Raw genomic sequence first — 25,846 nt, forward strand, 5'->3', positions numbered from 1 at the left:
GCAGCATGCGGAGCCCCCGGGCCTGGCCTGGCCGCGCGCCCGTTCCCCTCCCCGCCGATCCGCCCGCCCTTTGTCCCCCGCGGCCGCCGCTACACACAGAATTTCATCATAACTTCTCAAAATGTAACATATTCATGTAATAAAAAAAGTGTCATACTTCACCACTGAATCCAACTTAATTAAGTTGTACACACATAGTCAACCCTTGCTGTTTATATGACCAACACAGTCTTAAAAAGTGGAGTGAAACATCACCACACCATCAAACTGAAAACAATCATATATGATATAAAAGCAAATAATCTTTATTACGAAACTGAACACAATAATGAAAACTCTAATACAATTGTCTAAAAAAGCCTCCCTGGGGTGTCCTGCATGGGTACGGGGGCCCAGGGATTTGGGCCCTCTTCTGCTGCCTTCCCAGACCACGGCAGAGAGCGGCACTGGAAGTGGAGCAGCCGGGACTCGAACCGGCGCCCATGTGGATGCGGGCGCTGCGGGTGGTGGCTTTTCCCGCTCCCCCACAGCGCCGGCCCCTCCTGGGAGCCTTTCCCCGTGGGATCCAGCTGTCTGCTGCCATGCCTGGGAAAGCAGAGGGAGACGGCCCAAGGACTCAGGCCCCTGAACCCAGAGTGGAGCACCGGATACAGTCCCCGGCTTCTGCTTCAGCCCGGCCTGGCCCCGGCCTTAGTAGCCACCTGGGGGTTGAACCCCCAGAGGGACGATCCGTGAGAGAGAGCAAGACGCAAGAGGGCTCGCGATGCCCGGTGCTCTGCTTCTCTCTGCAAGCGGCTCCAACGGCCAGCGCCGGGCCAGGCAGAAGCCAGGAGGCTTGACCTCCATTCAGGGCGCCCAGGAGGCCGGGAGGCGTGGTCCCTGGGTCACAGGCTGCAGAGGCCGCACTGCCAGCGGCCCTGGGGCGTCGGACGCTGGACGCGGCAGGCAGCGCGCAGGTGCGTCCCGTGGCGCCACGGCGGCCGCCCGTGGGGAGTGCGCCTGCGCCCGGCGCTGTGCCCCGGAAGTGGCCCCTTGTGCCCCGGAAGTGGCCCCTTGTGGCCCGCGGCGCTCAGGTAGGAGTCCTCGCGGGTCCCGTCCGCTGCTGCCGGAGAGCCCGCGCGAGCTGTCGGGAGCCGTCCTGTTCGCTGCCGGCGGAGCCTGCGGGAGACCCAGCGCCCCCGGGGTCAGGCCGGGCTCAGAGAGGCTGCGGCCCGAGGCTGCCGCGCCGTTTCCCGGGCGCGGTTCTCTTCTTCGGCCCTTCGTGGAAGCAGCGGCCTTCGCGGGCCTCTGTGCCGCCAGCAGACCGGGCCCCCTTGGCGGTGAGTGATGCGGGGGCTGTTGGGGTTTCCCGCTGCGAGTCTTCGCTGCCGGCGTGCCTGTTGCTCTCGGGTCCCGAAGGCGCGGGTGGAGTCGCGGTCTTGCTGTGCGGACCGTCGGTCTGGAACTTTCCCCAGTGTGCGAGCAGCTGTGCCAGAGCAGAGGGGGCTCCGTCTCCTCCCGGAGCGGCCCCGCGTTCCCGTCTGTTTGCGTTTTGATGGCCCAGCCGCCCTGCTCGAGACCCCCGAGACTGCTGACGGGGAGGAATAAGAGCGAAAACGCTCGTCTGTTTCCTGGTCTAGGAGGACAGTTTCCGGTTAACTGGCATTTGGTGTGATGTTAGCGCTCTGTGGGTTTTCAGTGAGAGGCCATTGTCAAGCCGAGGTTTAGCTTCTGTTCCTGATTTGATGATTCCTTTTTATTTTGATATGGCCAAAGTGGTGGGAGTTTTTGTGAACTAGGTTTTCTGTGTCTATAGGGATACTTTGTGGGCTTCCCCATGTTTATTCTGTTCTGTGAGATATTGATTGTGTATGGTAGCCATCCTTGCATTCCTGGAGTACCTCTCAGTTGCACCCAGCGTGCTAAGCTTTGGTTGTGCTTCAGGAGCGCGTTTGGTAATATTTTGTTGAGGAATGTGACAGCGCAGTCATGACAGATACGTATGTGCCGTTTTCTTTATGATGCATTTGTTTTGCATGTTGGGAAAATGTTGGTCCGAAGGGATGAGATGGAAGATTTTTCCCCTTTGTCTCCTTTTTGGAAGGGTTTGCAAATCACGGGTTTTAACTATCCTTCCCACAGGAGTTCTGTGTTAATAGGCCAGGTGATGCATATAGTATCAAGTTCGATATAAACTCTAGTAGTTGGCCGTGATGTAGCTATGTCTCCCCCCCCCCTTTTTTTTATATATAAAGTTCTTACTTGTTTATTTGAAATTCAGAGTTATATGCAGAGAGAGAGAGAGAGAGAGAGAGAGAAAGAGAAAGTAAGTCTTTCATCTGCTGGTCCTCTGCAAATTGGCGCAATGATGGGGGCTGAGCAGATCCGGAGCCAGTATTCAGGAGCCAGGGGCCCGGTGGCAGGTTCTCAGGATGGGGCACCAGATAAAGTCCCTGGCTTCTGTTTCAGCCTGGCCCAGCCCTGGCCTTTGTAGCCACCTGGGAGGGGGGCGAACCACCAGATGGGCAATCACTGAGAGAGAGCAAGAGTGCTTGCGATGCCCCATGCACTGCTTCTCTCCCCAGGCGGCTTCAAAGGCCAGCGCTGGGCCAGGCAGAAGCCAGGAGGCAAGGACTCCATTCAGGACTCCCAGGAGGGAAGGAGGCAGGATCCAAGTACCTGGGCCATCAGCGGCTGCCTCCCTGGTTCCCAACCTGGAGTAGCGGGACTGGAATCGGCTCTTGGGCGCCCCACACTGGACGTAGCAGCATGCAGATGTGTCCCATGGCGCCATGGCAGCTGCCTGTGGGGAGTGAATTTGCGCCCTGCGCTGTGACCAGGAATTGTACCCGTAGGTACATCTCCTGCTCAGCCATCCTCAGATGGAAGTCTGCTCCTCATCTGTTCCTGCCCAAAAGCCTGTTCAAGTCTTGAGGAGCCGTCCTCGATGCTGCTGGCGGAGCCTGAGTGAGACCCAGTGCCTCTGGGGTCAGGCCTGAATCAGAGACACTGCAGCCCGAGACAGCCGCGGCAGGTACCTTGCCCTTCTGGAAATGTGTAGGCGCGGGCCTCTTCTTGGGCAGCTTCCGGACGACTACCCCTTGGACCTCGGCTCCTGTTCCAGAGGAGCAGAAACGCTCTTTGTTTGGTGAGTTGGGCGCGATGGCCTTCCCGTCGTCGCGGGGTAGGTGGGGCCTGGGGTGCAGGTAGCGGGCAAGGGGTGTGCATGTGAGGGGTGGAGGGGAGAGGAGGAGGAGAGAGGCGGCCAAGGGAGATTCGGGAGGAGAGAGGAAGGGGGGAGAAGGAAAAGGTGGCGTGAAGGTGGGGTGGCGTGGAAGGAAGGGGAAGGAAGGCGTGTGGGGCAGCGTCGAGGGAGGGCGAGTGTGACAGGAGTGCCGGTGGGCGGGTGGAGGCGGGGGTTGGGAGAGGAAGAACTTTTCCCACGGCCCGGGTTCCGTTTTGGGGGTTTCCTGGCCCTGGCCGGAATCAGTCTTGGCCGCGTCCGTGAGAAGCGGCCTTGACTCCCGGCCTCTCTTCTCTGGGTGGTTCTGAACCGTAATGTGTGTGCGGGAACACTGGCCTGGGGCACTCGAATCAACTCGAGGTGATCGTACTGCTGTGGCTTGAACCGACGTCTCTATGAGACTACCTGCCAAAGCAGTGTCTCCATCCTCAGCCTCTACCATGGGATCTACATCTCCGTTTGCATTGCCTCTTAGACACACACTTGAGTGTCCTGCAGGTACCGCAGACTTCCTGTTCCATTCAAACCTGCTCCACACATTGCACTGATCTCTGTATTGGCGGCTCCATCTGACTTGCCTTCCAAGTTGGCAAGCTTGGCAGCACCCTCTTTACCAGCATCTGTGTCCTAGTAGTCACCGAATTTTGTCAGTGGTGGCTCAGGTCCTACACAAGCCCTCAGGCCGAGGCTGCCTGCTGCCAAGTCTCATTGCTCTCCGGATTCTTTCTTCCAGGCTTTTCTGCTTCAGGCCTGCATACCACCTGCATTTCCCTAGAAAGCACAGGGGACTGTCTGATCTTTTCTCATCTCCTCTTGCATACTTTCAAAAGCCCTAATCCCTTAGGGGGGCATTCCAAGGCCTTGTTCTCAGGTCTGTTCACAGCTTCCTTTTCCAAGCTGCACAGCCCCTGCTTCTGTCATGCCAGACTTGCCACTGCTCTGCAGATAGGCAGCCACTACTTGATGTTCCTCAGTGTTTTCAGCTTGAGAAAGTCGTAGCCATGTTTCAAAATATCCAACTCAAGGGTCTTCCTTCTCTGTGATACTTTTCTCTCATCCTCCCAGGCAGGGATACGTTTCCAGAACTTGCATAACACACTGCTTATCTTCGTAAAGCGCTTAACCCATTTTATCAGCATGTATTTGCTAAATACCTGTATCTCATAGAAGACTGTGAGCTTGTCCAGGGCAGGCCTTTTCTCTCTGCTTTCATTCCTGTAGTCCCTGGTACACAGTTGGTATTCAGCCTATGCAGAACTAACAATACACTCACTGGTGGGTCTTGGGACAGGAACTGATGGTTTATGAAGGGTCTGGTCTCAAGAACAAGGGCACGAGGGCCAAGGAAGGAGACAGCAACAGAATCAGCATTCTTGAAGCACTTTCACTTGTCAGGGTTCTTAGTGTACCATCGTCTCATTTCTAAATAACAGCACAAGGAGGGAAAGCAAGAGTTTTACTTAATTATACCACATTGTACTGTTTAATCCTCTTCAAAGCTCTGTGAGGAAGGCACTGCTGATCCCCTTTGAAATAGGAGGCTAAAGGAGGTGGGGACCTGCCCTAGGCCATATATCAAAAACAGTAAAGCCCCAGTTTAAAACCTGCTCTGCTGTGTCCCTCCTGGGGTTGGAACCCCAGGTTCCAGTAGTTCTAGAGGTGGCGTATCAGAGAGGTGTAGCTCATAAAAACCAGTGGTACTTTTCTTTTGGGCTTGTCTTTGTATGGAGCAGAACCACAGGCACTTGTCCTATGTTACTAAGGACCCTTCTTAATAACTCTGTGGCCTCATGCTGTGATTTGTTAATATAGGTCCTGTGTCCTGGTTCCCACCAGTGGTCATCTTTCTTTGAGCTATCGGAGGAGTCTGAGGTGGGCATCTTGCCACCCGGGGACTGGAACTGACTTTTGAGAGGGACCCTTAGGTATGAAAGGAGATTTGCTGGTAGGGTTAAGACCAGAGGGTTTGAGGGGTCCACAAGGTCCCTGGCGATTAGTCTTTGTTTCTTATTTCTTTATTTCAAAGGAAGAGAGAAATATTTCATCCCTTAGTTTCCTTCCCTAGTGCCCACAACAGCTGGAACTGTATCTGAAGCCAGGGCCTGGGAACTCAATCCAAGTCTCCTATGTGAGTGGCAGGGATGTAAGTACTTGAGCCTTCACCTGCTGCCTCCCAGGGTGGATTAGCAGGAAGCTGGAATCAGGACTTCAGCCAGGACTTGATCCTGGGCACTCTAACATGGGCTGTGGGGATTCCAGCAGTGGCTTAGCCACTATACCAGAAGCCATTCCTTGATTAGTCTTCCGTTCCCTCCTTCACAGGGTGGCTGGCTGCTTGGGAGGGGTTTGCATCACCACTGCTAACAGGGCCTGCTGCATAATTTTGTGAGCGCCTTGTTCCTAAGGCAGGGATAAAGTGCCACTAAAGGTACTAAGTCATAAAGCTCTTTCCTTTCTCCCGCATACCTCCTTGGCTCAGCCTCATGTTCTTTGGACTCGCTTACAAACCGAGGATTTTGAGTCACCACCAGCAGAGGTTTACACCCAGTGAAGGCCCTTCTGAGTACCAGCGCTGTGTGATGGCTCCTTTGTGACCATGTAGGCTGCGCCCGTGAGGTTGGCCTTGGCTGCTGAGTATAACCCATTGGCTGTGACTGTATAAGATTACATTGTATTCCAACATAAGCGGTTGCTATTTTGTATGATAATTCTGATATTTCACCATTAAAGCAATGCTGCAGGGAGCAACGTGGATTATCCATACCAGAGCATTCCTGGAACTGTTTTGATGACTTGTGTTAGTTCAGAATCACTAGGTCTTTGCTAGCATTCTGCAGTAGGCAATGGCATTGCAGGCCAGCTCTCTCCCTAGCACAAGGCTGACCGCGTTGAAATTTACACAGGTGTTGAACAGATCTCCGCACCTGCAGTGTGGAAAAGACTAGAGCAGTGCCCTCTTGTGCCTGACTGCCCTTCTTTCTGCCTCTTTGCTTTGTACATTATTAAATGTGCTCTCAAACCTCTAGGACTCACAGCTGAAAATAAAGTAGGTTGGTGGACAGTCACAGACAGCACTGTCCACTCACCAGGCCCCGGTTGTTTCTCCTTAAGCACTGTACCAGATGCCCTACTCCACCCATTAATAACTCTTGTCCTTTCCGAGTTGTTAGCTGTGTCATAAAATTTCTAGATTTCTGAGGGGTTTTGTAAACCTTAAAGTAGAAGATAAGAACTTTTGCTGCCAGTGTTTTGGCTTAGCTGGTAAAGCCGCCCCCCATGATACCAGCGTCCCATATGGATGCTGATTCAGATTCCCAGATCCACTTCCAATCCAGCTCTCTGCTAATGCACTTGGGAGGGCAGCACAAGATAGCCCCAGTGCTTGGGCTCCTGCACCCACGTGGGAAAGCCAGAAGAGGCTCCTGGCCATTGTGGCCATCTGGGGAGTGAACTAGTGTATGGAAGACCTCTCTCTTTCTCTTTCTCTTTCTCTTTCTCTTTCTCTTTCTCTTTCTCTTTCTCTTTCTCTTTCTCTTTCTCTTTCTCTTTCTCTTTCTCTCCCTCTCTTTCTGTAACTGTGCCTTTAAAATAAATAAAATTTTTTTTTTTTTAAAAAGAACCTTTAACCATTCAAAGAAAGCCTCAAGTAGAAAGAAGAAGAATCTTGCAGACCCACAGTACTCACTGACCTAAAATCTTGCCTGAAATTCTTGTTGAAGTTTGCTGATAAAGTGATCATCAGAAATGACACATACTGACTTGTGTGAAGTGAGCTAGTAGATATTCTTGGCCTGTGTAAAAGTCACGTCTGCTAGTTTTTACAAGATGTAACTGCTACGCTCCTGAGCTACTCGAGAGCTGTTGGGTAGAGATGTTATTACTGGCAGAGTCGTCACACTGCACAGCCCCCGTGGGCATCGTTACGCCCTGTGACTGGCATTTCCAGGGCTAGTGCTGTGCACACTGGGGAGGCCTTACCCACAGGTGGTGTGGTGTCTGCACAATGTCTGCATGATGGTTCTCCCTTCATTTGGATGGCTGGTAGGGTTCTGTTAGTACACAGCCCCTCAACTTGTGACTTTTCAAAATTGCTCAAGCACGTGTTTTTGAGTCACCTCGGAGGGGAACAGTTGGGGCCCTGGGGGATTGATTGCCCACTGTTCTAGAGACTAGAACAGACCTACCCTTGCCTCCTGGAACTTTCTCTGAGTTAGAAACCTCTTAGAGTTATTATAAATCCTTGAAATATTTTATTTCATGGTGTATCTTTAAGCAGAGGTATCTTACAATTAGTGCAGCAATCATAGACTTATTTTTATTATATTTTTATTAAGTAGGAGGGAGGAAAGCATTGTTGGTCAGCGCACATGGTGCTTAACGTGGAATCCGGAGGTGGAGATGGTGTTTTCTTACTTACAGAGTTTGTGATTTCCAACTCTCGCCAAGGGTAAACACTAGAATTAGGTCTAGGCTGTGGTTCTAGCTGGTATGCCTCTGTTTCAAATTTCATCTCGCTTCTGCTTGGCATCAAGATTTCCAGCTTTCCAAGGCTGGCCGCAAATTTAAATCAAGTGTCTAAACCAGTAGTTAGAGGAAAAGATCCCGCAGTGGTAACGGTACTGCTAAATGAATCATTTGTTGTATATCAGACTCCTCATCACCTAGTTGAAATATCTTTGTGTTTTCTTGTTTTCTGCAATAAAAGTCATTCAGACTTACCGAAACTATACATTTGCATTCCTTCCACATGTGAGACAGTCTTTTTCTAAATCATTGGGCTTCTAAATTCCTGTGGGTAGGGGCTAGTGTTGTGCAGTGGGTCAAGCCACCACCCGTAATGCCAGCATCCCATACTTGTTTTCTTTCTGTAATCCAGTCGTTGAAAAACAAAACCACTCCCAATGCATGAGTCCTATAAAAGCAGTTTCACTTTATTTGAACACTCTAGGGAGACAATCAGAGGAGTATGTACTGTACCTAAAGAGAAAAACTGTCAAATTTTAAATCGAATGGTGGAATAAATTCCATGGCAAAAGTGAAGCAAACAGCTGACCCGCGGCCCCACCGCACTGGAGCCTGGCCTCGCTGTCTACTTGGTACAGACAGCAGGAGCTCCGGAGAAGCCTGGAGCCACATCCCGTGTGCAAGCCTGTGTGGGCTTGGTCTTTGTTTTCTGATTGGTTGGTGCCTGAAGGGAATCCAATCAGAATTGACGCATGCTGTCGAATACCGAGTTTATAAAAAGGGTGCTCAGTGTTGCTGTTTCCCTTTTCTCTTCTTAGCATCCAGCGTCGTGGAGTTCTTTGTTGGAACATGTGCTGAGCACTGGCGCCAAGCCTTCGAACAAGGAGGTGAGCAGCCAAGAGCAACACCTGCAGGAAGGGCCGGGCTGCTGGTGTCGGAGGAGTGGCAGTAGGTTCCACAGGACCCTCAGGTTTGTCCCTCCTCGCCTGGTGAGTCTTCTTGAAATGTTTGTGCGTATCATATGCCGGCCCTGGCCACAGGCAGGGGACACTCGGGCCTTCAGGAGCCAGGGGAAAGGAAGGATAAATTGTGTATTATATTGTATGTTATAAATTGAATGCTGTATATTCAATTTGTATTATATATTATAAATTTCATGTCACATGTTCTAAATAGGCTTTACATTGTATATCGTAAAATGTGTATGTGCTCGGAGGTATCACATACGGTTCCAGAAGGAATGGGCCTACCTGGCTGAATTGTCATGCCAGGATGGGTGAACCAGCAGGTGAGTCATCTTCTGTCGGGTGGGCACTTATGATGCCCAGCGACTGCGTTAATTTCCAGGTTTCTTGTGTTATTTTCTGGATTTATAGTTCTGCTTGGTGGATAGGAGCTGAGAAAACGGATCTAGTCATCCAGAAAGGAAGTTCCTGCTCACAGGCTTTGACTCCTGTTTTTCCTAATTTGCTAAGCTAGTTTATCTCAGTTTACATGGAAGGTTCTGCAACACAGCAGTGATAGCATTGACTGGGAAACCCCCCAAAATGGTTGTATATCGATGTCATTGCCCCACTGAATTCTAATTCTGCCTCTGTGATATCCAGTGTTGCCCTAATTTTATGAAAAAGTTCTTTAGCAAGATATTGTTAGATCGTCTTAACGAATGCGGCTATATGGGGAGACATACGATGTAAACTTCACATATCCCAGTCATATTATTACATTAGCTAGGACTGTGGGGACTCTGTTTATCATCAGAGGCAAGTAGATCAGAGGATGGCACCGAAAGTTTGAGAAGGAAGCATTATTCCCTAAGTATATTTGTTGCAGGTATAAAACTATAAGGTTCTGAATAACTCAATACTGGTTCTTTTTATTTCTAAGTTAGATTTTGAAATATTGAAATCACTTGGATTATGATATTTTTCGGTCGGAGAGGAGAGGGGTATTGTTTCTGCACAGTATCCACAATGGTTGCCATGCCATTGGTTGTGAAACTTTGGTTGACGAAATGAAATCCCTGTTAGTCCGTGTGTTTAAACAACACAGAATTTCAGAATCCCTAGGTATTGTGTTTTGTGGTTTGGTTCTTATAGTATGTGGAGAATCGAGTCTTCCTTCCTGCTGGTTAGCATTCACTAGTGTTGACATCCAAGGATCATTCCTTGATTTTCATTTTAGGAGATGCTGAGCAGGGACTAATCGGTAACAACCCCTTGAGGCGAGTCATCATGGATGTTCCAGTTTCCTCATTATCCACTCTTGGTGTTCCTCTTAGTCCTGATTATTCAAATCCAGATGTTGAAATGACCCCATGTTCAGTCTAAGTGTTTGTTCTCACTGGTCTTCTCATCCTAGACAGCCTCATCTCTGTACCGTGTTTCAGGAGGGTCTTGGCTTTTTCTCCCATCATTAGCTAGACCTGTTTATGTTGCCCATGGTTTTCTCATTTTGGCTATTTTCAAACTTGATTCCTTGATTCCATAATTCTTTTCCCTCACACACAACAAACCCGGAAAAATCTGTTCTCTTGTTTTGTCATGCTCCCAGTCCACACATGTTCTCTGATAACGTTCACCAGGCATCTCAAAGGCTGGCTGGTCCCCACACCCTTCTGGAAGCCACATGAATACGTGATTCTTTGGCTTTTCGCTTTTGTGTCTCAATTCCGTCACCTTTTCCACACCTCTGCTCCTGTGACCACCATAAAACTTTATCATCTCCCATAAGCCTAGCCTCTCCCTAGGCTAGCAACTACTAGTGTACTACTAACAGGAAGTTAAAATTTAGAAACTTTCTGGGGAAATTCCAAAATTAAAGTGGTTTACGCCAAACGTCTTAAGATGCTTTCCCTGTGTTTGACTAGAATCGTATCTATGGGGGGGGGGGGAACTAGATGGAGTGTTCACCTCACACAATGCCTTTGTTTTGTTTGTGAGTTATGTACACCTCAGTAATTATGAATGGGAAAACTAAAACTGACTTGCAGTTCAATGTTGCAAATATTTGGGAGTTCTGTAGTGAGAGAACAGGCATGGAGTCCAGGAAATCCTTCAATGAATTGGTATATCTGTGGTTTTCAGAGTGCTACTTTAAAGACATTTAAATTATGTTAACATTTTCTTGCAGTGTCACTGGTCGCCTACTGATGAAGCAGGCCCTGCATTTTCCATTCCATAGTTTAATTGGGCTAATTCACAACCTGCCTATAATAGTAGCTATGTTAAATGCACATAGGAATGTGCACACATTGGTGGGAGAATAGCACATAGTAATTTAGGATTCTCGTTTCACTTTTCACTTTCCTGGTTTCCTTCAGATACATTTCCTTTCATGTTGTATTTCTGAGTTTTCAGTTTGAGGGAGGTGGGGTGGGGCGACAATGCATTATGTTACTTGGATATTGTCTTAAATATTCTCTTGATGGAATTCCCGAATCTTTATTTTCAAGATATAAATCTCCTGAAATTTAGTTTAGTCAAGTTGTGAATGTTCTTTTTAAGGATTTATGTATTTGAAAGTCAGACTTCCACAGAGATAGAAGGAGAGGCAGAGAGAGAGAGAGGTCTTCCACCTGCTGGTTCACTCCCCAGTTGGCTGCAAGGGCCGGAACTGTGCCAGTGTGAAGCCAGGAGCCAGGAACCTCTTCTGGGTCTCCCACGTGGGTTCAGGGGCCCAAGGACTTGGGCCGTCTTTCACTGCTTTCCCAGGCCATAGCAGAGAGCTGGATTGGAAGTGGAGCAGCCGGGACTTGAACTGGTGCCCGTGTAGGATGCCAGCACTGCATTTGGTGGCCTCACCCGCTATGCCACAGTGCCAGCCCCAATCATGAATGTTTTAGCATCATTTCTGTCCCATGAAGCCTACCAAAACCCCACAATATTAACCTAAGTTCCTTAACTTTTATGATGCATTTTAAGTATAGGAACCTATTTTTGAATGCTTTATTTTTTCCAGCCTTTTCACAGTGTAACTGAGAAACAAAAATTCTATCTATTCAAGGCACGTTCTCTGTGTTTCGATGTGAGTCTGATCTGCATATTGCATTTTCACACAAACCGTTCGACTCTCCTGGTACTTACAGTACACTATGAAAGGATTAGTACAATGAGGCCACTTAACAAATTTATCACTTTTACCGTGTTTTGTAACTTTTTCAAATTTTATTTCTTTATGTATTTTCCCAGACAACTTTTATTTAAGGTATACATACTTTATGCATTCAATAATTGCAGCTTTAGCAGCTGTATTTATTGGTAGCAGTAATTCTTCTACCGTACCTGCCCTCTCATTGACACTCCTATGCTTTTTTTTTTTTTTTTGACAGGCAGAGTGGACAGTGACAGAGAGAGAGAGAGAGAGAGAGAGAGGTCTTCCTTTTGCCGTTGGTTCACCCTCCAATGGCCGCCGCGGCTGGCGTGCTGCGCTGATCCAATGGCAGGAGCCAGGTACTTCTCCTGGTCTCCCGTGGGGTACAGGGCCCAAGCACTTGGGCCATCCTCCACTGCACTCCCTGGCCACAGCAGAGAGCTGGACTGGAAGAGGGGCAACCGGGACTAGAACCGGTGCCCATATGGGATGCCGGGCGTCGCAGGTGGAGGATTAACCTAGTGAGCCACGGTGCCGACCCCTGTACATTTCTTTTGAAAGGCAGGAAACAGAGAAAAGGGGAGAGAGGGATAAAGAGAGTAAGGCAGAGACAGACAGGGTGAGCGAGAGGATGAGGGATATCTCATCTCATGCATTATTTCCCTCCTCAGATGTCCTCAGTGGCAGGGCTCTGCCCCAGGTCTCCCACTTTGGCACTGGGGCCCACATCCTTGGGTCATCTTCTAGTGCTTTCCCAGGCACGTTAGCGGGGAGGGGAATGGTAAGTGGAGCACTTGGGACCTGGTCTGGTGCTTACACGCGATGCTGGCAGTGCCGGTGGAGGCTCAGGCTTTTTTTTACACCCCAGCTCCAGCCCCATCACCATATGTTTGTATCGTTTGACTGCCCTCTCTTCAGTTTCATGCTCCCAGTTCATCACAGACACCATCCTGCTCTCTGACTGTGTTAGTTGGACTTTGTATATTCCACATGGAAGTGTGATCGTGTAGTAGTGCTCATTTCTGTGTGTCTTGTTTCCCTCATGGTCATGTCCTATAGTTCCATACTTTTGGATCCATCTGTGACAAGTAGTAATATTTCCTTTCTTTTTAAGGTTTGGCGAGGATGCCACTGTGTGTGTATCCCATTTTTCCTTATGGGTCCATCAGCAAACATTTGGATTATTTCCATATCGTGCAATTGTGAATGATGCTGAAGTGATGTGGGGGTGCAGACAGTTCATTGAGATGGTGATTTTCTTTTGGATTCATGGTCAATAAAGGTTGTTCCTTTTTAAATTGTATTTGAGGAACTTCCATATTGTTTTTCATAATGGACGGTACAGTGTACCTTCCCTCCAATAATGTGTGTTCGTTTTCTCTATGTTGTGCCCAATACTTGTTATCTTTTAGCTTTTTAACAGTAGCCATTTAACAGATAGGAGATAATAACCATTGTCATCTTGATTTGCATTTTGCTGATGTTAGCAATGTTCAGAACTTTTTCACATACCCACTGGGTACATTGTATGTCTTTGCTGGAAAACATTGATTCAGTCCTTTGTCCCTTTTTAATTGTATTCTTTGCTTCTTAGTGGTGCACATTCCTTGTATTACTCCCTTGATCGCACATCTGGTTTGCTAACATTCTCTCCTATTCATTGGTTTGCCTTTTCATTTCATTGATCCTTGCTTTACTACTTTGTTGTAGTTTCATTTCCTTTTATTTGCTCATGTGCTTAATTGTTAACACATGAGCAACCACTCTTGAGGCTAATGTCAAGGATTTTTCTATTTTATAAGTTGTAAGGGTTCAGATCTTCTGTGTGGACTCTCAGTTCATTTTGAGTTGATTTTAATATGTGGTGTGACAGTGCCGTGCCACAGTTTCAGTTTTGTACATGTGGATAGCTAGGTTGCTTCTGCCTCAGATGTGGGCCCTTACGTCCAGTGACTGCATGTTTGGCAGCCCTGGTGGGCCAGGGTTCCCAGTGTCTTCCGTTGGATCCGTTTAACCAGATGCTGTGGCTGGAGTTGAGCAGGAGCTTGGCAGAAGCTGGCAGAAGCCAGGTTGGCCCTTACTGCTGGCTCGTGGTCTGAGTCCCGTGCCGCCGTCCTAGCTTCAGTGCTCTGATGTTCTGTTCTATCTGTGGTACTAGGTCCCCAGGTGACACTGGGCCTCATTGCACACTGGGGTTGTTAAGTGTACACTCAGCAGACCCGGGTACCCATATCTCAGGCAGAACCAAACTGAGTATCCACATACAGATATCTGAAGCTGTATTATGATGTGGCCCTTATGCCAGAGAAGACAGTGGGCTGGTTGAAGTTAGGGAGGTTGTGGGAGGCACACATGGGGGCATGTGTGGTGATTGGGGAGTAGGAGACCATGCAGGGATGGGGTCAAGACAGGGGACTGTGGCCTCCTCCTCTGGAAGCCAGGGCTATATGAGGCTATGTCAGAGTTTTTTGAAGGATGGATGTTTGGCCTAGTGGGAAAGACAATGCTCAGGATACCAGTGGCAGCAATGATGGTTTAAGTAGTGGGATTCTTGCTACCACCTTGGAGACCATCTCCCAGCTCAGCCTGGGTCAGATCAGCCCTTGTGGGCATTTGGGTAATGAACTGCTAGACGGGTGGGTATCTTTCTCTCTTTGTCTCTCCCCCTCTCCCCTTTATTGTTTCTCTGTGTTTTGCTTTTGAAACCAGTTGCGATATTAAAACGAGGTGGAAAAAAGGGTTTACGGATGATGCTGTATCCTAGTGGCAGTAGATCATTGAGTCATTTCCTAAAGTCACACAGTGGGCTGTGTGTAGCTCACAGTAATCTCTGTTAGATCTTTTATTAGCAAACCAAGTACACGAGCTCAAGGCTCTAAGCGTAAAATAATGTCCAAAGAGAAATGTAGATTTGATCAGTACAAATTTTATATAAGTATTGAAATGTCACACTAGCCCATACATATGTACAACTCTTGTGGATTAAATGTAAGTAAAAATACCAACATGTTACTTGGTGTATAAGGTTAAGGGGTTTTAAATGATTAATGTCACAACTAATATTATGGTATTAGAAAAAGGTTAATCAATACAAAAACATAGCCTGTAAATGACTGAATGGTTCTTTCTTGACGTGCTCAGTCAAAAGGCTATTATGCTGCATTTTAAGTTGGTGATGCATATTTATTTTAGATTGTTTCCTTTAATTAAGAAAATGGTAGTATGTTTTCACGTGTATGTGAAATTGAATAGCATCAGAGCAATACAATGAATACGAGATAAGCTTTTTTTCATAATTGAGACTTTATTGGATTTTGAGAATCCCTACAGAGACATTGCAGTTTGTATACTATTCTTAACAAACCAAAAATTTAGAAAGTAAGGGCTTGTCATTCTCTTTAAATCTTTTATTATTTTTGAAATAGTGTATTTTTTTTAACTTGCCTCCTAAGAGCTTTATATTTCACTCATAAAGAGTTCAGCTAGTAAGGAAGAATATAGGCAAGGGCCATAAAAATTATCAAACAAACGAAGTCCCATCTTTAGGATCAGTTGTATACTCGAATTGATCACTTTAACTAGTAAGATGGCATTAAGTGTCAAAGGGATCACATAAATAAGACCAAGTGTCTGCTAATAGTAATAGAATTAAAAAGGAGAGAATGATCCAACATGGGAAGCAGGCCACACAGCAGACTCATAGAATGACAAATACCCTGAACAGCACTCTAGCTCAGAGTCAGCCGTTAAGGCATTCGGATCTGGCTAAAAAGCCCATGAGAGCATTCCAGGCATGGAAAGCTGAGACACTGTGGCAAAAAGTCACCCACATGAAAGATCTCTGGGAGTAAGATCCCAGGGGAAAGGAAGGGCTGTCAGAGAGGTCAGTACCTATCTCTGAAGGAAGGAGAGAACTTGCACTTTGATTATGGCCTTGTCTAAATCATGTTGGAGTTTGTGGACTCAAGAGGCTTCCATAGCCTTGGCAGCTCATGACCAAGAGCCTAGGGTGCTCACTGATGTCAAATATAAGAGTGTCAGTTGTTACATCAACAACAGGTGTCGCTGTGCACGTGCTCCCCATGTAGGACCTGTGTCCTTAAAGTGTTGTACTATGAGAATTAATGGTAAAACTAGTCCTCAAACAGTACTTTCAACTTTGTGTGTCTGTGTGGGTGCAGTCTGTTGAAATCTTTACTTTGTATAGAGTTGATCTTCTGTATGTAAAGATAATTAAAAATGAATCTCAATGAAGAATGGGATGGAAGAGGGAGTAGGAGTTGGGATGGTTTGTGGGTGGGAGGGAGGGTATGGGGGGAAGAATGACTATAATCCAAAAGGTGTGCTTACGAGATTTATATTTATTAAATCAGAGGTTTGTATAAAAATGTCAGCTACGCTCATACACAGTAAATTTTAAAACGATCATGAATTATTAAAATTATAGTAGCATATCATTCTTTTCTCTCTCTCTTTTTTTTTTTTTTTTTGACAGGCAGAGTGGATAGAGAGAGAGGAGAGAGAAAGGTCTTTCTTTTTGCTCTTGGTTCACCCTCCAGTGGCCGCCACGGCCGTCACGCTGTGGCCGGTGCATCACGCTGATCCTGATCCGAAGCCAGGAGCCAGGTGCTTCTCCTGGTCTCCCATGCGGGTGCAGGACCCAAGCACCCGGGCCATCCTCCACTGCACTCCTGGGCCATAGCAGAGAGCTGGCCTGGAAGAGGGGCAACCGGGACAGAATCCGGCGCCTGGACCGGGACTAGAACCCATGGTGTGCTGGCGCCTCAGGTGGAGGATTAGCCTATTGAGCCACGGCACCGGCCAGCATATCATTCTTAAGAATTTGTTTGACAAAGATATAAAAGAAAGTGTGACAAAACTGTATTTGCAGCAATACTGATACACACAGGCATTATTTTCTTTTTTGTATGTTTTGTTGTTTTCTCATTTTTTAAAAGAAAATTTTAGCTCCCATATATAAAGGAGAACATCTAATATTTGTCTTTCTGTGTCTGGATAATTTCACTGAGCGTGAAGTCCTTCAGTTGCAACGATTTTGATAGAAATAACAGCATTTTAATTTTTTTATGGTTCTGTAATATTCAGTTCTACATATATGCATCCAGTTTTGCCAGCACCATTTACTGAATAGATTGTACTTTTTTCCAATGTATAGTCTGGGCACTTTCATGAAAAATCAGTTGGCTCTCCCTGTGTGGATTAATTAATTAATTAATTTTCCATGATCATGCTGCTTTGATTGCTATAGCTTTGTAGTAAGCTTTGAAGTGTGGTATTCTGACGTGTCCAAGTTGATTTTTTTATTTTGCTAAGGATCATTTTGGCTGTTATTGATATTTTGTGATTTCTTATGGAATTTAGGATTATTTTCTCATTCTGTAAAAAAAATGTCATTGGTGTTTGATAGGAATTTCATTTAACTTGTAGGTTGCTTTATAGGTATTTTAATTATACTAATTCTTGCAATCCATGAGCAAGTTCTATTTTTTTCCATTTTGGGAGTCCTTGATGATTTATTTCTTCAATGTTTTAGAATTTTCATTGTAGATATCTTTTTACTTATTTGGGTACATTTATTCCTAAATGTTTTATTTTTGTCCCTATTATGTATGGGATTAATGTTTAAATTTCATTTTTGGCAAGTTGGTTATTAGAATATAAAGAAGCTACTGTATTTTGTATGTTGATTATGTAACCTGTGACTTTACTGAATTGGTTTTTCATCTTGAAGCATTTTTTGGTGGAGTGTTTAGATTTTTCCATGCAAAACATCATGTATTCTACAATGTTGTTGAATTCAGTTATTGTTAATAGTTGTGTTGAGGAATATTTCATGTTATGAATATAAGAGCATGTCATAGAGGCTTAAAAGTTTACCTGTGGAAAATTTCTCTGTTGTTTGCCATGGGGGAATTAGAGTAGTACCTGGCAGACTTGTGGACTGACATTGCTGATGAAGTGCATGGGTTCACCCATTGGTTTATCACTGCTTTCTGTGCCCCCCCCCGACTCCCAGTGAGACAGTGAGGCTTCTTACAAGGTTGTGTGCTGAGTGTTGCTGTCCGCAGCATATAAGTAACATGATCTCATGGGATCATTTCAGACATTTGTACCTGCACCTGGGTGATGCAGAGTCTTGTGTGCTGTGAGATGGTGAGTCTGGCTGCACCAGATGACTGCCGGCTGCCCCTCACATGCTGCCAGGCACCACCCAGGACATGTAAGAAAGTAGTTGCCTCCTCTGCAACTGTCTCAGATGGTGAAGTTCCGTATCTCAGACACCAAGGAAGTCCACATAGAGGTACACACCTTGCTGTGGATGGAGACACAAAGCCTGCTCAAAGACTGGACAGGGACGCATTGAGAAGGGCAACCTTGCCGTGTTCCTGACAGGAAGTAGTCTATAAATCACCGGGCAACAGAGTTGGCAGCTGGCAGCTCTCACGGAACTACATCAAGATCCTGTCCGACTTGTCTGGAAAGCACAAACAGATGGCGTCATGTTTGCACAGAGGGTGACCATAAACTGTCCCTTTTTCTACTGCAGTGGGTGTCCAGAGCATGTTAAACACCACACTACAGAAGGAGCCTCTATATTTCCGTGTATGGCGTACAATTAAGAAAAAAAGAGAGCTACTGAGGCTGTTAGGCATTCTTCAGCGACTATGTGCAGCCCCCACTCCTGAATGGCAAAGCTGCCCGTAGGACAGTCCCATACAAGGTACCTTGGACCCAGTGGAATTATTTATTCATTTGCTTAAGCGTTATTCATTGTTTCATTGAAAGACAAGAAGACAAATTTCCCATTGGCTGGATCACTCCACTTGAGTGGCAAGGGCCCAAATATCTGAGCCATCCTCTGTTGTTTCCCAGGGTATACATAAGCAGGAACCTGGATTTGAATGCACGACCAGGTGTTGATCCTCTGTAATTACTCTGTAATGGGATGCTGGCACCAAAGATGATGTCTTTAATTGCCATGCCAAATACAATGTATTGATGCGTTTATATTCTAATTTATTAGAATGGCAGTGTGAGATAGAGAAAAATGTTTCCATCTGTTGGCCTCAACCCCGGAGCCTGCAAACATTATGGAAGGGCTAGGCCAAAGTCGGAAGCCAAGAGCTCCATCCACTTCTCTCACGGGGGTGGAGGAGACCTAAGTATCTGACCCAATGCCTGCTACCCATCAGAGTGTACATTAGCAGGAAACTGGACTGCAAGAAGATTGTACGGAAATCCAGGCACTCTGATATGGGGCGTTGATAACCCAAATGGCATCTTAACAACTCTGTCTCAGTTCCTTGGCTATTGTTATATTGTAATGATTTTTTATTTGGAAAAAAAAAAACATTACGGAGGGAGAGATATCGGGATATTGTCCAATCCACTACCTCGCTCTCCAAATGGCTGCGTCAGCTACAGATTAGCCAAGGTGAAGCCAGGAGCAGGAACTCCATCTTCTTCTCCTACATGGGTTGCAGAGGCCTGAGATCTTCAGACAGGATCCACTGTCTTTCCTTGCACCTTAGGAGGAAGCTGGAGTGGAAGCATAGCAGCTGGGGCATGACCCAGCACTACAATATGAAATGGAAGCTTTGTTAGCTGACGCCTTACCTGCAGTTCCACAACGTCAGCATTCCCGTCGTTATTTGTAAGAGCGGTCCCACCACAGGACCAAGCAAAATTTCTGGCCCTGTTGGCGTCCACTTCAGAAGTTCATCAAGCTATGCAAACGCTGCGCATCCTGGGAAATAGCAAGGTGGACACGTAGAGTGTTCACAGCCAGAGTTTCCTTCAACATCTCCCTGCAGTCCAGTGCTATGTAATCGAATGTGGTGCTCTCTGACTTGCTCTGATCCATTGTGTACATGATGGGACCTATTCTGAGCATCAACAACAAAGCCAATGGCTTTGCAGGCTGCACTGCTGCCTACTGGCTCACTTCAGGCAAGTCTCATGAGTTTCTCCAGACCCTCTAGACACCACGGATGCCTTCTAGACAGAAGACCACCAGAGATTCAACAATGGTAGGCTTCTTCTGCACACGAAGGTAAGATGTCATCACCAGGCAACTTTATGGATGGCAACCACCGTGTAGTAGGGTCACATTATAGAGCCTTGTGGATCATTGGGCACTAACTCCTATGGCATTGTGATCTTTCCCAGTAGAGTGCATCTGCCCAGCAATATTCATTGACAGACTATGGAGAGGACATGCCCTTGGGTCGACTGCCATGGCCATCATTAAGACAGGACCCAACCTCTTCCCATGAGTCCTTGTGTTGCTTCTGCCCACTGCTCAGCTGTCATTTCTGTTCCTTGGTATGGACAGCCTAACACTTCTGTTCTTCACCTAGATCAAGCCCAAGTCTTTTGTACTGATGTGGCATGCTTGCCTAGAGCCTGGACATTTACCACACACCTCCCTATATTGTCAGCACCCTAAAATAGCCACTCAGGCAAGACAAGTGGGGAATTGGCATAGCTGTCCCTGACGTAGTAGAAGTATTGTCTGAAATACGCTGAGTCATCTATTAACCCACTCATCAAGCACCTTCTCAAAGCTGGAGGATAGGATTGGAGGCATCCTGCAGATTACCACGACCTCAAGAAGGTCATGCCTCGCTTTGAATTCGCCTTACTTGACATTACCAGGCTGCCCCTGAGAATTTTGCCATTATTGGTGTGGCAAGCATTTTATTGTGTCCGGTGGAGATTTGGGGCCATTTACTTTTTAACTTGAAGGCCAACACTGCACCTTTCTGAGACTTCTGTGGGCTGCCTCTGGTCCCCCAGGGCTCGTGGTCTGTGTTAACAGGCTCTGGCTGGCCTTCAGTTGTCATCTAGCATCCACCTGTGACACTATGTTGAGGACGTTGTTTCAACTGATAATCAAGAGGAGGAGGAAAAATGGGCCTCAAACATCAGCATCTGACGCCTTGTCCCAGTCAGTGTGGACCCTAGTCCCATAGGAGGTGAGAGCTTGCAACCTCAAATTTTTGGTGTACGTTTTGAAAAAGGAATTCAGAAAAATTCCTCAGCAAATCCCCATATAACTCCTTCTCCTCAGTGACTCGGTTTCAACCAAGGAAGCCCAGCACATTTTCACTTTGTGATAACACCAACATCCTCACCTCTAGTGAACCCTAAGACCCACCTATCTCACCAGTCACCCACAAGGCTGCACCTTGGCGGATAGTTTGTGGTTCTGAGGCTCACATGGGTAAAGGACTTGAACTTAGCTGTGAGCTTTTAGTGACACTACTGTTTGACTCACAGAGAGTTTGGACTACCTCACTCAGCATCATGAGCTGTGTCCTGGCCTCCAGCCACTGGGAATCTCAAGTTAGATGGAAGTGGGCAGAACGTGTGATCATCCTACTGGTCCTTGAGCAGCCCACCCTCACTCAAGGCCATCTTGAAATTCACATGTCCACCAATTCTTGGGACATCACCAATTGCTAGTGGCCTTTGTGTGGCCTCAAACTGGATAGTCCATACCCTTACATTGGAGTACCCCCTTTGGTGGGACACTGTTGATATCTGTGCTACGGGCCTAACCTCACTGACCAACTCTCAGCTATTTTGATTGCCAAAATTCTACTGCCTTTTAATGTAGCAAAACCGCACTATGTATTATCTGCATCCTTGCTTTCATAGTGGAGTCTCCCTGGCTTATGTTATTTGGGACATCATAGGCCTGTCGACTTGGATTTCAGCTTGTAGCTTTCCTATTGTATCCACGTCAGTTGTGGAAGTTCCCAAGGAATACCTGCTGTGTAGACAAAACTGTCATTCCTCTTTGTTGCACGGTTGCACTTGGAGTGGTGATTATTCACATGCTACCTGGCAAGTGGATTTTATTGACCTGCTGTAGCAAATGGCACGTGCTTCCTGTTATGTAAGCCAACACCAGACTTCTCCTTGCTTCTTTCTTCGTGGCTGAAAATGTCATCAGAGTCTAAGTACGTCATCCCTGGTGCATTACACATGGGACCAAAAGTATCTGAAATACTTAGTTCCTGTCCATTTGGTGTATACACAGCGATGGAGTTTCTAGTTCATGTGAAGGTTATGTTTTTTTTTTTTTTAATTTTGAAGTTAACAATAATTGTACCTACTTAAGGGCTGCTGTATGATATTTTGGTACATGTCTGTAATGTGTCCTGATTAAAAATGGGGTGATCAGTATTTCCCTTTGTTTGTCAGTACTTATGATTGAAGTCTTGGGATTTCTTCTGTATGTTCATACAACACATACTCCATTATTGTGAGCTATCCTCTCCATTATTCTGTGTAACATTAGGAAGTTATTTCTTTGATCTTACTCTGACTTGGTACCCATCATCCAAACTCCTTGCATTTTCCCTCCAACCTCTTACATCCTTTATTAATTAGTATATATTCAGATTGGTGTATTTTAAAGATTTATTTATTTTTATTTGAAAGGCAGAGCTGCAGAGAGAGGGAGAGACAGAGAGATGTTTTCCTTCTGCTCCTTCACTACCCAAATGGCTGCAACAGCTGCAGCAGAGCAAATTCAAAGCCAGGAGCCAGGAGCTTTTTGTGGGTCTCCCAAAGTGGATGTAGGGGCCCAAGCACTAGGGCCACCTTCCATTGCTTTCTCAACCCATAACCAGAGAGCTGGTTCAGAAGAGGAGCAGCAGGGGTAAGAACCGGTACCCACATGGGATTCTGGCACCACAGGCAGAGCCTTAACCTACCGTGCCACAGCACTGGCCCCCGATTGTTTTTAGCTTGTGTTTGTGAGGGAGTGGGTACAGTATTTGTCTTTCTGTGTCTGGATTGTTTTCACTTACTTCCAGTTCCATACTTCTTGCTTCAAGTGACAGGACTTCATTCTTTTCAAATGGCTGGATAGTATTCCATTTTGCATATATACAACAAACTCCTGACCACTTCGTCTGATGAACTCTCCGCTCATTTTGTTTGCCAAGATACTATTCCCTTTTAGTGAGACAGAAATGCAGTCTACTTTATCTGCATCCTTGCCCTCCTAGTGGGGACTGTGGTATGAGAATGAGTTTCTGCTCCCGAGCATATCTGATTTGGGGACATCTTATGCCTGTCAATTTGGAGTTCTGATTGTGGTTTTCCTATTCCATCCAACCCAGTTGGAAAAGTCCCCCAGGAATGTCTGCTTTGCAGACAAAACTTAAATCATTCCTTTTTCTCCCACGGTGGCATTTGGAGAAGTGGTTACTCTCACATGCCGTTTGGCAGGTGGGTTTTATTGGTCTGCTGTTTCAAGAGGCAAGTGATTATCGTTGTTGATGGGCACACCAGATGCTCCTTGCTTTTTCCTTCATGGCTGAAAATGTGCTTCAAACATGGGACTGTAGATGTATGAACTGCTCCCTGGTGCTTCAGACACGGAGCTATAGATACACAGAACTACTTACACTTAGTTCCTTTCTGTGGGACATGTACCCAGTGGTGGTGTTGCTGGTGCACGGTATGGTTCTGTTTTCTGAAAATTTTGACATTAGCAATAATTTCACATACCTAGGGTCTACAGGATGATGTCTCGGTGCATGTCTGCACTGTGTCCTGTTGAAAAATGGGATAATCAGCATTTCCCTTTCTTTGTCACTATTTTATGACAGAAGGCCTGGAATTTCTTCTGTGTGTTCATGTAACATATACTAGGTTATTGTGAGCTAGTCTCCTCACTGTGCTGTGTAACGATAGGAACTTATTCCATTGATCCGACTCTGATATTGTGCCCCTCGTCGAAACTCCCTTCATCCGCCGCAGTGCCTGCCATCCTTTATTCATCATTATGCAGTCAGGTTCTTAGCTTGCGTATGTGAAGCCGTGCACGTGTTATTTGTCTTTCTGTGTCTGGCCTTTTTCACTTAACATGATATCCTCCAGTTGCATACATTTTGCTGCAAAGGACAGGATTTCATTTTTAAATGGCTGAATAGTATTCCATTTGGTAGATACACAACAAATTCTTGATCTCTTTATCAGATGATGGATTCGTTGGTTGATTCCATAATTTGGCCGTTGTTAACAGTGCTGCAGTAATCATGGTGGAGCAGGTGTCTCTTAGATCCAGTGATTTCATGTCTTTTGGATGTATACAGAGTATTGAGATTGTCGAGTCATATGGCAGTGCTATTCTTAGTTTTTAAGAGATCTCCACGGTGTTTTCCTCAGTGCTTGTACTCATTTGGATTCCCACACTCAGTATAGGAGAGTTCTCCTTTCTCCATATCCTTGCTAGAATTTTTTACTTTTTCTTTTTGATAGGCATTCTAGCGTTATGAGGTGATATCTTTTTGGGGTTTTGATTTGCATTTCTTCTTTAAAAAAAAAAAAAGATTTACTTGAGAGGCAGAGTTACAGACAGAGAGGTAGGCACACAAAGGTCTTCCATACACTGGTTCAGTCCCCAGATGGCCACATTGGTGAGAGCTGAGCCCATCCAAAACCAGGAGCCAGGAGCTTCTTCCCAGGTGGTTGCAGGGACCCAAGCACTTTGGCCATCTTCCACTGCTTTCCAAGGCCATATGCAGAGAGCTGGATCAGAAGAACAGCCAGGACATGAACCAGTGCTCACATGGAACGCCAGCCCTGTGGGCGTAGGCTTAGCCTAGAATGCTGCAGTGTGGGCCCCTATTTTCATTTCTCTGATGGCTCGTAATAGTTTTTTTCATATATTTGTTGGTCATTTCCTTTTTTTTTTTTCTTTTGAGAATTGTCTTTTTAGGCCCCTTGTGCCCATTTCTTAACTGTATTGGATGCTTGATTTTGAATTTGTTGAGTTCCTGATATTCTGGCTATTAATCCTTTGTTGGATAAGTAAGTAGTTTGCAAGTATTTTATCCCTTTCCATTGGTGGTTTATTCACTCTGTTACTGTTTTCTTTGCTGTACAGAAGCTTCAGAGTTTGATCTAGTTTTACTTTTGCTACCTGAACTTCTGGGGTTTTAAACAAAAAGTCATTGCCTCTGCCTCTTTTAAGAGGTGTCTCCCTATGTTGTATTCCAGCAATTTCGTATTTTCGGGTCTTTGATCCATCTGAGTTGATTTTTATATGTTGTGAAAGACAGGCATTTAATTTCATTCTTCTATATATGTCTATCTAGTATTGTCAGCACCACTTATTGAAAAGACTTCGGGATTTTCATCAAAAAATCAGGTAGCTGTTATGTATGTATGTTTGTATTTATATATTTTTTTCTCTTTTCATTGATCTTTGTATCTATTTTCATGCCAGTTTCATCCTATTTTAGTTACTATAACTTTGTGAAATCAAGTATTGTTACGCCCCCAGGTGTGTATAGGATCACTTTGACTTCTCTGGGCCTTCTCTGGTTCCATATGAATGTTAGAAGCTTTTTTTCTGACGGTTTAAAGAATGTCATTGGTATTTGGATAGGACTTGCATTGAATCTGTAGATTTCCTAGGGAATATGAAGATTTAAATGTTAATTCTTCTAATTCATGAACAGGGGATGTCTTCACATTTTCATGTGTCTGACGATTTATTTCAGCAGTGCTTTATAATTTTATTGTGATCTTTCACTTATTTGGTTGTATTTATTACTAAATATTTAATTTTTGTAGCTATTATAAATTTAGGTTTCTTTTTTCCTGTTTCCTACTTTTTATTTAAAATATACAAATTTCATATACTTCATATATAGAGGTTCAGGAAGATGGTGATACTTTCCATTCAACTCTCCATCCCACCTCCACCCTCCTTCCTTTTCCCTCTCCTCTTCCCATGCTTACTTTTTACAAAGATCTTAAACTAACCTTTTCAGAGGATCATTATTGGTGTGTAAGAATGCAACTTTTTTTTTTTTAACATTGATTTGGTATCCTGTGACTTACTGGTTTATCACTTCCAACATATTTTGACTGCGGTGTTTTAAGTTTTTCCGTCTAAAATCAGGTCTTCTGAAAAAACAGGTATTTTGATTTCCTCCTTCCCAATTTTCATCCTTTATTTCTTTACTTTACCTGAGTACTCTGGTGAGTACTTGAGATACTGTATTGACTAAGAAT

General features: G+C 45.7%; 2 protein-coding genes across 4 annotated transcripts in view; both read left to right on the forward strand.

Moving 5' to 3' along the window:
- Positions 1–58: 58 nt before the first annotated feature.
- On the forward strand, positions 59–24,827 carry LOC127486484 (junction-mediating and -regulatory protein-like). Its single transcript, XM_070048260.1, has 2 exons — positions 59–1,319; positions 8,506–24,827. Exons 1-2 carry the CDS (start codon positions 764–766, stop codon positions 8,637–8,639), a joined length of 690 nt encoding a protein of 229 aa, XP_069904361.1. The 5' UTR covers positions 59–763; the 3' UTR covers positions 8,640–24,827.
- Positions 8,499–25,846, forward strand: part of LOC138843592 (rho GTPase-activating protein 20-like) — a 1,064,354-nt gene continuing 1,047,006 nt past the window's right edge. For 2 of the 3 annotated variants that reach the window (XM_070048224.1, XM_070048225.1), the window contains exon 1: positions 8,499–8,574. The gene's annotated coding sequence lies outside the window, so the exon portion shown is untranslated. Of the gene's footprint in view, positions 8,677–25,846 lie in introns of all 3 variants that reach the window. The other variant, XM_070048223.1, reaches the window with a different exon arrangement.

This window comes from Oryctolagus cuniculus, chromosome 8 (genome assembly GCF_964237555.1).
Source record: "Oryctolagus cuniculus chromosome 8, mOryCun1.1, whole genome shotgun sequence".
In the NCBI taxonomy this organism is placed as follows: domain Eukaryota; kingdom Metazoa; phylum Chordata; class Mammalia; order Lagomorpha; family Leporidae; genus Oryctolagus; species Oryctolagus cuniculus.

Bases quoted from the DNA above. Each gene is read 5' to 3' on its own strand.
- LOC127486484 (XM_070048260.1), top strand. From the start codon at position 764: ATGCCCGGTGCTCTGCTTCTCTCTGCAAGCGGCTCCAACGGCCAGCGC. The intron at 1,320-8,505 runs GTGAGTGATGCG...TTCTCTTCTTAG, and splicing joins CAGACCGGGCCCCCTTGGCG to CATCCAGCGTCGTGGAGTTC.